Source organism: Carassius carassius, chromosome 34 (genome assembly GCF_963082965.1).
Source record: "Carassius carassius chromosome 34, fCarCar2.1, whole genome shotgun sequence".
Classification (NCBI taxonomy): domain Eukaryota; kingdom Metazoa; phylum Chordata; class Actinopteri; order Cypriniformes; family Cyprinidae; genus Carassius; species Carassius carassius.
This window is the reverse complement of record NC_081788.1, coordinates 22,759,756-22,772,880: the sequence shown is the minus strand read 5'-3', so window position 1 is coordinate 22,772,880 and position 13,125 is coordinate 22,759,756. Positions and strand designations below refer to the sequence as shown.

The window sequence follows — 13,125 nt, the reverse complement described above, 5'->3', positions numbered from 1 at the left end:
CCACTTCATCCTCCCACTTAAAAGCAATAAACCCAATGCATCAGCCCTCCTCACTGCTGCCAGCCTGCTAAAACACAACCACATAGACCACAACCTAAGAGAGTGATACCTCTAACTAGTCCAAAACCCCCATTAGGCTAACAACATTCTCAGAGTCAGGGTACACAGGTTTATCCAAAGAAACAAAGTTGTGTTTAAAGTTTGCTTGATATGCCGAAATTTGTGTTAAAGAGATTTGTTTATACTATACAGTAGATCTGCATTCACGCAGAATTCCCATGAGATCCGATTAAATTTGTTGCGACGTGGGATGGAATTTCTGAGTTGTAGGCGGGTGCAGGCGATTCTGCTTAGAGTGTGCAGCCTGAAAGTAGCCTGTATATATATTGGGAGTTTGAAAAGTACAAAAATTATATCTTGTTCTTTTCTTTTCGAAAACAGTTCCATTCATTGTTGAGAAAAATACATATTTCCACAATACAGAATATTTTTTTTCATTGAAACAGTTTGTTTCAATGAAACAGTTCAGAAAATTGTATAGAAAATTGAAAAATTTGTTGGGAGTGAAGACGAACTGTTGAGACAAACACACCTATATTTTACATTATCCTACTTATTTTGAACAATGAACCTCCAATTATTTTTTTTAATCCAATTTAGTTATGCATCATTCAGATTTATTTGTGTATTTGACCAAGGTGTGCAAATCAGGTCTGCAAGCAAGTTTTACTCTACACAATAGCAATTTCTAACAGAATAAATATTTTATAACAACATAAATAGAAAAACTTACAAATTTATACAACTTTGGAAGACCTGATATTTCCATTTTACCATGACTGTGGGAATTATTGGAAATATTTTATAAAAGACTGCATCCAAAATTGCATACATTCCTACCACTCCAAAAAATATTTAAATGATCCTGTTACCACAACTCAAATAAATGCATGGTTGAAAGTTAAAAATTATAATATAATTTAAAAGTTGCCACCATTATTTTGATGAGTACTGTTGACATAATCATTTTAATCAAAAGTTTAACTTAATATTGTGTGTAATGTAAACTCAAATGTTTGCATTAATTTTCTCAACAAAAAAAAAGAAAAAAAGTTGTAGTAACTAAAATGATCTTGTGAACTTTGGAAAATGGCCAGTAGATTCCCTAGTTCCCAACATGCTTTGCAGAGGACTGGATAAGGAAAATACATGTATAAATTAAGGCTTATTTTATGTCTTTTTTTTTTTTAAGAGTTTCTGTAATGCTGAAGTTAGATAAAGATTAGATAAAATGAAGCTAAACACCGACTGGAAAATTACTGTGGCAATGCCAGTTACAAGTATTATCTTACATATTTTACATAACTTAAAAAAATATTTACGCTACAAATGTTTACGTTTATGGGTGCTCATTGACCATTTCCTGTTCAAGTGGGTGGCGCTTGGCCTGAATATGCTATAGTGTGGTCCAGAATAAATGTGTAGCTAGCTACACAACACTAGGCTACTTCATATTCTCATGATCTAAGAATATGAAACTCATGATCTTCATGTAATTGCAGCAAGCTGTGCCTCGTGTTCTTTCAGAACAGACAGACAGGAGCTCAAGATGAAGAACAAAGACAGACTGTCTGAAATGATTGCGTGCCATCTTCTGAGGTGTAGCTCCAGTGCTGTCAGATCTTCTGCTGTAAGATATTGATTGTCAGCTGTTATAACCTGCTTCTGGAACTTCCCTCACCCCGATAATTACTGCACCTGTTGCTAGATTGTAGGCACATAAACACGCATATATCTAGAAACAAACATGCACGCATCCAAGTTCTAATATGATGCCTGTCTATCTATCATCGAGGCCAAGAACAGATGAGCCCCAGGTGGCGTGCACACACGCACACACACACACACACATACACACACACACAGCTCCAGCATCAGCCAGCCTTGAGGAAGAACGGTCTCTGCAGATAGAGATAAAGGTATCAACTTTCAGGTTAAAAGTGAATTTTTCTACCGATAAAGGCAGCAATGGCCATCTGTTCTCTTTTTTTCTTCAACTGTCTTCTCACTCCTTTTTTCACTCTCTCTCTCTAACATGCTCAGTCTTTTTTTCTTGACTTTACACAATGCTGCATACAGGTTTGGATCAGACAGTTAAAGCTGCTCTTTGCTTTATTTCATATCTACTTGTCAAAGAGAGATTAGCTGTTTTTGAGCTGTTCTACTTTGCTGTCATGATGGAAAATGAACGAAAGGCAGAATGTGAAAGAGAGATTCACAGGGCAACAACAATACAGACCAAATGCTCAAGAGAACTGAAAGAATGCTGCTTTGGGGTTTTAAAGCTTAAAACATAGAGATGACACTATCTGTCTGTAAATTTCAAATGTCTTCTAAAATTGCCCCTGAGCAACTATGAATCATAGAAGAATACTTGTATATTTGGTTGAAACCATATATTTGGGTGGGACATACTGATGGAATCGATCTCTTTCTTTTTTTCAAAATAGCCAACATTCTTTAGTTTATGCTTCTACTACACTACGGTACAAAAGCTAAAATATATATGAATATATGAAAGCGCTGAAGAAACTAAATGATAAACTATAGTTACATCACAAGCAATCGATGGCTGAGAAAGTAAATAAAGTATGAGCATTAGCACAAAAAATACAAATTAAAGTGTTAAAACGAAAGAACAAAATTTGCTATTTGCTATTGTTACTCAGAAGCAGGCGGCATTCATAATTTAGGGGGAAGAGACATTCTTGTTTTGGACAATAAGGTGAATTTTGGACAATATCATTATAATATCCTTTTTTTTGTGTGTGTGTGTCATAAAATTGTGCCATTTTGTGCATTAAACTAACTTCTTCATCGAAGACTGAAAATAATAAAAAGCCACAAGGATATTCCAGGGCATCTTTAAAGTCTTATTATGTATTATGGAATTCATATTTTAGCCAGAACTAATGCTTTAAAGTTTAAATGCCTTAATGATGGATTTGTTCTCACATAAACACAGCTTTTCATTCATTCAGAGTTCATTTACAGACTCTGGATTATTTGTGGATTGTGATGTTTTTATCAGCTGTTTGGACTCTCATTCTGATGGCACCCATTCACTGCAAAGGATCCATTGGTGAGCAAGAGATATAATGCAAAATTTCTTCAAGTTTAAAGAAAAAATTGAACAAACAAAATCATCAACATCTTGGATGTGACAAGGGTTAGTACATTTTCTTTTCTGAGCGAACTATTTCTTTAAATAGCTTAACCAGATACATGTCTCTGGTTAATAAATTTCAGCAGGTACTTTTTAATGGTCAGCAGCATAGCTCAACTGACCAGCACTAAAATCGGTGCCTAACTAGCATAAAAATTAATTTACAACAGAGTGCTATATGATCACATAAACCTTCGCCTATACTTCGATTTCACACACAATCTATTAAATGCCACATATAGCCACTCTCCACATATAGCCAATATCACGTGTGTGCTTGTGTGTGTCGTGAGTAAGGAGCAGTGCAAAAGTGTGTGTAAGACCTCCCTTTGTGTCACAGCATGTTGTTTTCACACCTCTATAAGTGGATGCGAAACGGAGAGGATCGTTTTGCGTTTGTGTGAGAATTATATGGTCTTTCCTTGCCTTATTGAAGTCCTAATGCCTGGCGGTGGCCAGCGTGCGGTACAATCAGCTCACCCAGATCTCGCCATCTGATGGCTATCACTGTGGCATTTGTAAACAGAGGTTCTCCGTCGCTTTCGGCTGGGTATTCAGAGTCTCTAAATGCTACAGGCTTATTTTTACACCAGAAGCTGCAGACTGCAGAGATCTCCTAATGTATGTAGAGTTGAATAAACACAAATTACAATATCAAGGTAAACAATTTACAACTAATTAATATTATTTTATCATAATTGCACGTTAACAAAAAAAAATGGTTTGCAGGGTGTAGCCCAATAAAAACAGCACCCCACAAACTCCTGAATAAATCATCCAACTCCTGAGAGAAATGTTAAACACAGGCACGTAGGAGACGTCAACTTGACTGTGAAATGTTTTGCAGTCCATTGTTTTCCGGCAGCATCTCTATTTAATTGTCTTGTCCCATTAGGCCGTGACCAGGGTTTTGCAGAGGAAGACAGGCTCCCTTGGCAGATGCCTGCCATTTGTCTGAATGCCCTTGATCGACTCATGACAGATGTCAAGGCTTCTGTTGAGCGAGTACTCTCTGTCACATGACCTATGTTCAGAGCGTCAGAATAACACGGCGTAGTGGCTCTCTCGTACGCACCCGTATGGATGCACGCACACTTCAGCATCCATCAGTTCCCTGCTATTACCTCTGACAGGCCTCACCTGCCCAGACTGCATGCCCCATGCAAATTCAACCTGACAGATGAGTGTTTGAATGGTAATGCACCACTCTGATTGATACTGATAGGAGGCGTGAGTGTGTGTGTGTGTGTGTGTGTGTGTGTGTGTGTGTGTGTGTGTGTGTGTGTGTGTGTGTGTGTGTGTGTGTGTGTGTGTGTGTGCAAGTGTAGGAATCTGGGATTTGCAAACTTAACTTTTCCAGAAGTTTTTGGAAAGTGCTCAAGGTACACTGGCACACAAGTCAATAGCAAACTACAGGACTGAAACTGGAAGAAGTTTATGAAAACAGCCCCAGGGTGTAGCCAAGTATTAAAGCTCATATAGCTCTTTTCCCCACTGTATGCGAATCTGTGCAAAACACAAAACAAAATTCTCCATGTTGTTGGCTGACATGATGTCCGGAATCTGGAAGTTGGGAAAACAATTAATCTAAATCTACTAGTTACATATAATGCCTTAACATTTTTAATGTGTGTGTGTGTGTGTGTGTGTGTGTGTGTGTGTGTGTGTGTGTGTGTGTGTATGTTTGTATACACTGAACAAAATTATAAACGCAACACTTTTGTTTTTGCCCCTATTTTTCATGAGCAGAACTCAAAGATCTAAGACTTTTTCTATATACACGAAAGGCCTATTTCTCTCAAATATTATTCACAAATCTGTTTAAATCTGTGTTAGTGAGCACTGCTCCTTTGCCGAGATAATCCATCCACCTCACAGGTGTAGCATATCAAGATGCTAATTAGACAGAATGATTATTGTGCAGGCGTGCCTCAGGCTGGCCACAATAAAAGGCCACTCTAAAATGTGCAATTGTTGCACAGATGTCGCAGGTTTTGAGCTGTTGCCTGTGAATTGAATCTTCATTTCTCTACCATAAGCAGTCTCCAAAGGCATTTCAGAGAATTTGGCAGTACATCCAATTGGCCTCACAACCGCAGACCACGTTTAACCACAGCAGCCCAGGGCCTCCACATTCAGCATCTTTACCTCCAAGATTGTTTGAGACCAGCCACCCAGACAGCTGCTACAACAATCAGGTTGCATAACCAAATAATTTCTGCACAAACTATGAGAAACTGTCTCAGGGAAGCTCATCTGCATGCTTTTCAACCTCATTGGTATCTTAACCTGATTGCAGTTCATCGTCGTAACCGACCTGAGTGGGCAAATGCTTACATTTGATGGCAACTGCCACTTTGGAGAGTTCTCTTCACAGATGATTACTGGTTTTCACTGTACAGGGCATATGGCAGACAGCATGTATGGAGTCATGTGGGTAAACGGTGTGCTGATGTCAACATTGTGGATCAAGTGGCCCATGGTGGTGGTGGGGTAATGGTATGGTCAGGCGTATGTTATGGACAATGAACAGGTGCATTTTATTGATGGCATTCTGAATGCACAGAGATACTGTGACGAGATCCTGAAGCCCATTGTTGTGCCATTCATCCACGACCATCACCTCATGTTGCAACATGATAATGCATGGCCCTGTGTTGCAAGGATCTGTGCATGATTCCTGGAAGCTGTAAACATCCCAGTTCTTGCATGGCCAGCATACTGAATGGACATGTCTCCCATTGAGCATGTTTGGGATGCTCTGGATCGGCGTATACGACAGCATGTTCCAGTTCCTGTCAATATCCAGCAACTTCGCACAGGAACCTCAAAGAGGAGTGGACCAACATTCCACAGGCCACAATCAACAACTTGATCAACTCTATAGGAGATGTGTTGCATTGCGTGAGGCAAATGCTGGTACACCAGATACTGACTGGTTTTCGGATCCCCCAATACAGTAAAACTGCACATTTTAGAGTGGCCTTTTATTGTGGCCAGCCTGAGGCACACCTGCACAATAATCGTGCTGTCTAATCGGCATCTTGATATGCTACACCTGTGAGGTGGATGGATTATCTCGGCAAAGGAGAAGTGCTCACTAACACAGATTTAGACAGATTTGTGAACAATATTTGAGAGAAATAGGCCTTTTGTGTACATAGAAAAATGAGTTCAGCTCATGAAAAATGGTGGCAAAAACAAAAGTCTTGTGTTTTAATTTTGTTCAGTATGTATGTATATATATATATATATATATATATATATATATATGTATATATGTGTGTGTGTGTGCATACATGTGTATTTGTCTCCCTCAGTATATACAGTACCATTCAACTCTATTCTTTTATTCTTCACAATATTAACGTTTTACTGTATTTTCCATCAAATAAATGCAGTCTTGGCAAGCATAAGATACTTACGAATTTAAGCAACCATCATCCCCACTTTTATTATTACTTATGAGTTTACAGTATAAACCAATTCAGTAAACCATATTTGGATTAAGCCTTCATTAATATGTTACATAAAAAAAAGAAGAATTTAGAAGCAAATTTGTGAGAAAACTAATTGCAGGATTAAAATTAATCTGAGAGAAGATTTATCTTGTAAATGACAACTAGACTGTGATTAGTAAAGTACAAAACAACAAGACACTAAAGAAGAAACTGTATGTACTCGCAGTGTGAGTTTGGCTTAAGTATAGACACAGAGATCAAATAAGCCATACGTGAAGAATAGCACTGAGCAGGAAGGATTTGATCTTATCTTCACATTGATCTAATACTTGTAGCCATTTAACAGACATCCAAAAACACACACAGCTAGGGAACTGCATTTGTCTTCCACGCATCTCTTCCTCCATGAAGGCAGATGTGTTTCTAATAAAACCATTCCTACAGCTGACAGAGCACAAAGAGTCGAGCTGATTAAAAGACACATAAAAACATGTTTAGGGAAAATGGTGCCAGTTCGACATGCTGTAAACGGTCACATATAAGGAGTTTGTCCAGCCCCGACCTCACTTCCTTCTCTGGCATTTCTCATAATTCCTCTATCAACAGCCCTGTCACTGTCCCTTTTCTCTACCTAGATGGCATCACCATGGAGACCAAACATCCCCAGCAACACAACCTCTCATCTGGAACATCAAACACACCATTGTCAATTTGGAGGAGGAAGAGAAAGTGAGAAAGCGTTGAATAATCTCTTTAAGGAACACGGGCAGTGTGAAAACTCGAAGAGGTGGTAACAAAAAATCCTGTTGTTTGCGGCAGAGAGATAAGACAGTCAGATATGATGCCAGTGTACAAAGTCAAGTCTTATTTGCCGTGCCTGCAGGGCTTGAGTGTAACCTGTGCTTGGGCCTGCATTACACAAGAAAGACACACAAACTACACACAGAAGATAAGTCATGGATTTCTTATTTGGAATTAAAGCGTGGAAAGTCCAGTGGCGAACTGTGTGTAGGTGGAGATGTGATATTTGCAGAGGGTATGAATACCATTTAGGCCAGCTGGTCGACTTCATCACGGGGGACATCCCATCTCTGTAGAGGCTCTTAGTCTTGCTGAAGTTCACAATGTTAAAAATCGCCCTCTGAAATAAGAGGAAACAGACATTTTTTGTCAGACGAAACCAATGCTATTTATTATGTATGAAAATGAACACTAGTAGTGAAGACAATACACAAAAATATGAGCTTGCAAACATACTGAAAAAAACAAAAGTTTTTTGGTACTTGACTTTAAAGGGCAGGTAAATCTAAAAAAGTGTGTGTGTGTGTGTGTGTGTGTGTGTGTGTGTGTGTGTGTGTGTGTATATATATATATATATGTATATGTATATGTAGTGCTTCGCGTGTAATCAATTATAACCATGCACAATATACAAACAAAATATAAACTAACAGGTTTACTTTCAGCAAAGATTAGAAATTCTCAATCGGGCCGATTTCACATAACCTCACAGTAAGTTTTAAAATTAGCAGCGCAAATGAGAAGTGCTGTATGAGACACCAAACCTGTTAAAAGAATCTTACAGGATCTCGCTGACTACGTAATGCGAAGATTGTGTGAACTTACAAGCAAGACAATAGAGACAAAACTGTAGAAGGATGTGAGAGTATCTCTTCATTTCCTCTAACATATGCAACTGCACAAATAACAATGTGCCACAACAACGAATAACAACATCACATGTCGCACTGCACCGGGACCTTGAGAAAACCTGGGCTATTCCAATCCATACAGTAGAGTATACTGATATACAGTATACTGATAAATATGTCCCAAATAATAGGGTGTTAGAAAATTAGGATTCTAAAGACTACTAGATAAAATTTTCAATGGTTGTTTGGCCTAAAATTACCCATAACCCCTTGCACTATGACAGAAAGAGTTTGTGACTTCTTTAGGCATAGTCAATGGCTAGAAATGGAAGACCAATGCTATGAAAGCAGATATTTAATGCACAATCCTACGAATTAGTAATTAACATCATGCTAATTGCTAATGACAGGCATCGTGTAAGAATAACCAGCACACAACAATGACACCATGTAATGTGGTAAAAAAAAAAATTGTTTAGCATAAATTGAGCAATTTCAGGTTTCTGTCTTTCTTACTCAAAGTCAAGAACTGATGCAAAAAATAAAAAATAAACAATTTACATACTAATGCATCCACTGAGGATGATAAGAAATGTAGTTGTGAACAATACACCCTGTACCATCAACAATTAAAGCTTAATTATGATAATAACCCAGCTCAAAAACAGTCCCAAGTTTCCCCACTGGAACTGGTGCATATTTTATAGACATTCTACAAACTTTTACCCTCCTGTCGTGAGTCTAGACCCTGGGTCACTGCAGAATGACTGGGGCAATTTGAGGGCAGGTGGATTTGTCTTTGAAGCCTTTTTCGAATATCATGAGAGAATGACGTTTATGAAATATGAAATGTATAAACAGTACAGACAATGCTAATAATGATATGTTCAAACTGTAAATGACTCCATGTGATAAACCATATCAAATTCCCAATTAAGCCAACAGTCAACAGCGTACAAATGAAATCCAATTACAGCTATTCTCTAGTTTTTTCAGTCCCCACCCCCCCTCCCATCCATCCACTGTTCCCCTCCCATCAGCGGCTCCAGTCACAGAAGATGGGGATTGTGGTTGTCCTGAATCAGCCACAGCTAAAATGACATTTAAGTGATGTTCAGACGCGAGGTAGCTGCTGGAACGGGTAGATAAGACCATTGCTGCTGGCATTTCAATTACACTTTTACTGCCCTACACATCTGTTGCCAGCCTACTTTCAGTTCTTTTTTTTCCCAGAGGCAAATACATTCTCATTTCTCTACCTTTACATCATGCCACTCTTTCTTCTTTTTTTTCACCACAAAATTCAGATTGTCTGCTTTGGCAGGTGGTTTTTGGGTCTAGATTGCTGGGTTTGTCTGACTTGAAGGTGGGACACAGTGGAGTCAGTTCTCTCTCCAGGCCAGTGGTTCTCAACTGGTGGGTCATGACCCAAGAATGGGTCACAGGTCTGTTCTGGGTCATATGACAACAGGGGAAAAATCAATGCTAAAAGCAGCTAACAAAATAAATAGGCATCTCAAGGTTTAATGGGGAGTAGACAACAAGGGAGAAAGGACTGGGATATGTTGCAAGCCGGATTCTAACACGTTATCTTTCATAATTTTATCTATCAAATCAACCCAAAACAACTACCAAATAAGTATAGACCTGAAACACATTTAAAAATATTGTCCTGTAGATTATGCTAAAAGTCATGTTATGAGAAATAGTCAACCACAACATTAAAAAACAATTGACCCAGCAAGAATTTTCCAATAATGTTGCAATATTATAAATAAAACAAAACTTTCTTTTGTTCTTCTAAGCTGTTTTTGTTTTCTTGCTTTATCTGGACACCTGAACTTCTAGACATTTAGAAAAAGGTTTAATGCTCACCATACATACATATATACAGGGGTTAAATAGGGATTTGTTATATGGGGGTGCTCTATGGTATCGAACTTATATATACTATATACTTTGATTTCAAATTCTTGCATTTTATCTATAAATTCAATTATAATAATGTGATTATCTATATGTAATCAAATTAAATTATTTACACTGAAAAATACAACTGCATTAAATAATATGAGATTTTTTTAAATATCTTTGAATATACAAACAAGAAATGATGGTAGAAATGATATTTTTCAGCAAAATTAAAATGCTAGTAGGTGCCAGCAGTGATTATTTAATAAGTGAGTCATTGAGTTGTTCATTCAAATGATTCTTTCAAACAGCAGATTCATCAGATGTTTATGCATGGGCCAATGAAACTTTTACTCAACAGATTCGTTCAAAACATGGAATTAATCATCAGTGAATCGGCTGGTTTCTGTAAAATGCGCTCATTGCGCTATGGTTTAGCCTAAAATGTGACCTAATATTATTGTATTTGCTTATTGAACAGTTTATAGAACTATTAAACAGTCGTAATAGGGAAAACATTGTATTTTACGAATTGTATTTTAAATATAAACACTTTCCATTTTAAATTTTTACCTCAGGATGCTGAGTTTCTTAGTGTTGCATGTTTTGATTTCTCCTGGAGCAGTGCACCTCACCTCAGCAGTGCAACTTTATACTGTCAATATGCATTATATACATTAGCTATATCCACTATTCGCCATACTCTAATGTAATAAAATCAGAATAATACTTGCATTTTGGTGTTTACATAGTAATTTTTGGTTACTGATGTTTTAATCATGTTACTTGCTGGTGTTACTGAAGCATTCAAGTCGAGCACTGGAGTCTATGTGCCAGGTCTTAGCCCGGACAGACCCGGCCCAATTTAATATATATATACCGAGCGCCAACCTCCCGCTCTCTCTCGTGAGGCCAATAAGGAAGTAACTAAAACTGCAATTCATGGACTTGCTGGCTGCAAAAGGGAGTCAATCCCATAGACTCCCCATGTTAAAATGCCTAGCTTTACAGCAGAAAAAAACATGTTTACAGCCTGGTGCAAAAAAATATTTTGGTCTAAATAGCTCATTTTGCCCTTCATGACAACTGTGAGGGGGGTGAATTTTTTTTATAACTCATCTGTTTAAATTATATTAAAAGGATCTCCGGTTAGTTTGCCAAACTGGTCTAGATATGATGTCAATACCCCTTCTAAGTAAGGCGCTTAGTTAAAAATACATGAAACACGTTCATGATTAAGAAAAATAAAAAAGCGCGATCACTACTTTTTTTCAGCTTTTCTGTACTATGGGCCGTCGATTGTCGATGACGCACGACGGTCCTGAGCGCGGCAGAGCGCCAAACTAAAACGCGGGCAGTTCAACACACTCTTCTTCTACAGTTCCGTTGGACACACCTAGAGAGATAAAATGCCACACTGTGTTGCTGTTGGTTGTGATGCCCATTCGAAGACAAACGAGAGCGGTGATTTGACCTTCCACTGTTTTCCTAGTTCTGATGCAAAGAGAAGAAAACAATGGGAAGATGCTTGTGGGCGAGTGAAACTCCCCAATTACCCGCGGCTCTGTTCTCGACACTTCAGCCCTGATTCATTTGAGGATTTTGATCGCCGACAGCTGATGAACGAGCTCATGGGGGTTCGTGGTTACAGGCGAGTACTTAAACCGAATGCAATACCCACGATTTTTCCTCACAAGAATGCTAAACGTCCGCGTATTTCAAGTGTAAATCGTGAACAGAAACGGCTAAGGCAAGAGAGGCTGGATAGCATGCTAAGTAGCACTAGTGCTTGTGTCTCCACTAGTTGTGCAGAGGAAATCATGGACCGTGTCGAACCAGACAACCATGCACTTATCGAGGCTGTAATGGAAGATAAAAGCGTCCAGTGTTCTCCGATTAAAGTTAATGCAGAGACTCAGACAGATTTCGGCCTATACCAATTGGATGCAGCTGTACAGTGGCCAGCTGACGCACACTACCAGGCGGCGAACGACCATAGTAGTTACGCACGTAAACATGAGTTGGTAGTGGAGGAGGACAACTCTCAAGATCTGTTCTTATCAGATAATGAACCTAGCGATCTTTCTCAGTCACAGCGTAGTCTATTTGATCCGGATTACACTGCAAGTGCATCAGAGTCCTCTCAAAGTGAAAGTACACAGGGCTCACGACCTTCAATTAATTCACATGTTGAAGGAATTAGCACTAGAGTTTTTCTAGTTTTTGAGGAGCAGTTACAGCAATTGCTTCGACATTGTTCAAAGTGTGGCTCCCTTATTGTTCAGGAAGATATGAGAGAGCTACACAATGATGGACCACAATTGACATTAGAACTCACATGCATTAATGGCTGCAGTTACAGATGGCAAAGTCAGCCTCCTGGAAAACACTGCAAAGGAATAGGAAACCTGCTCTTATCAGCGTCAGTCTTCTTCAGTGGGATCCATTTTGCGAAATTTGAGCGCTTCTGTAACAATATGAACCTGAAGACAATAAGTGCTGATATATATGCAACACTGAGGAAGAGGTACGTGTTTCCTGTGATTGAAAAAACATGGAATAAAGAGCAGAGTGCTGTGTTAACCACAATGACGAACCAGCAAGAAGTTGTGCTCTGTGGAGATGGCCGGTGTGACTCTCCTGGTCACTCAGCTAAATACTGCACGTACACCTTTATGGATGCACTGACTGAGAAGGTAGTGGACTTTAAAGTTGTAAGTTGCACCCAAGTGTCAAGCTCCAACACAATGGAGATCAAGGGTTTCAAAGATGCTCTACAAACAATTGAAGAGAATGGAGTTAAGGTGAGCACCATCTCCACTGACCGCCACCCTCAAATTGTGAAAGAAATGAGGGTAAACAATCCTGAAAAACA

General features: G+C 38.7%; 1 protein-coding gene across 1 annotated transcript in view; it reads right to left on the bottom strand.

The window, feature by feature from the left end:
* LOC132115034 (cytosolic carboxypeptidase 6-like) overlaps nt 1-13,125 on the bottom strand; it is a 190,393-nt gene that overhangs the window by 44,554 nt on the left and 132,714 nt on the right. The window contains exon 4 of the mRNA XM_059523450.1: nt 7,734-7,828. Coding sequence (XP_059379433.1) covers nt 7,734-7,828 — 95 coding nt within the window. The remainder of the gene's footprint in view (nt 1-7,733; nt 7,829-13,125) is intronic.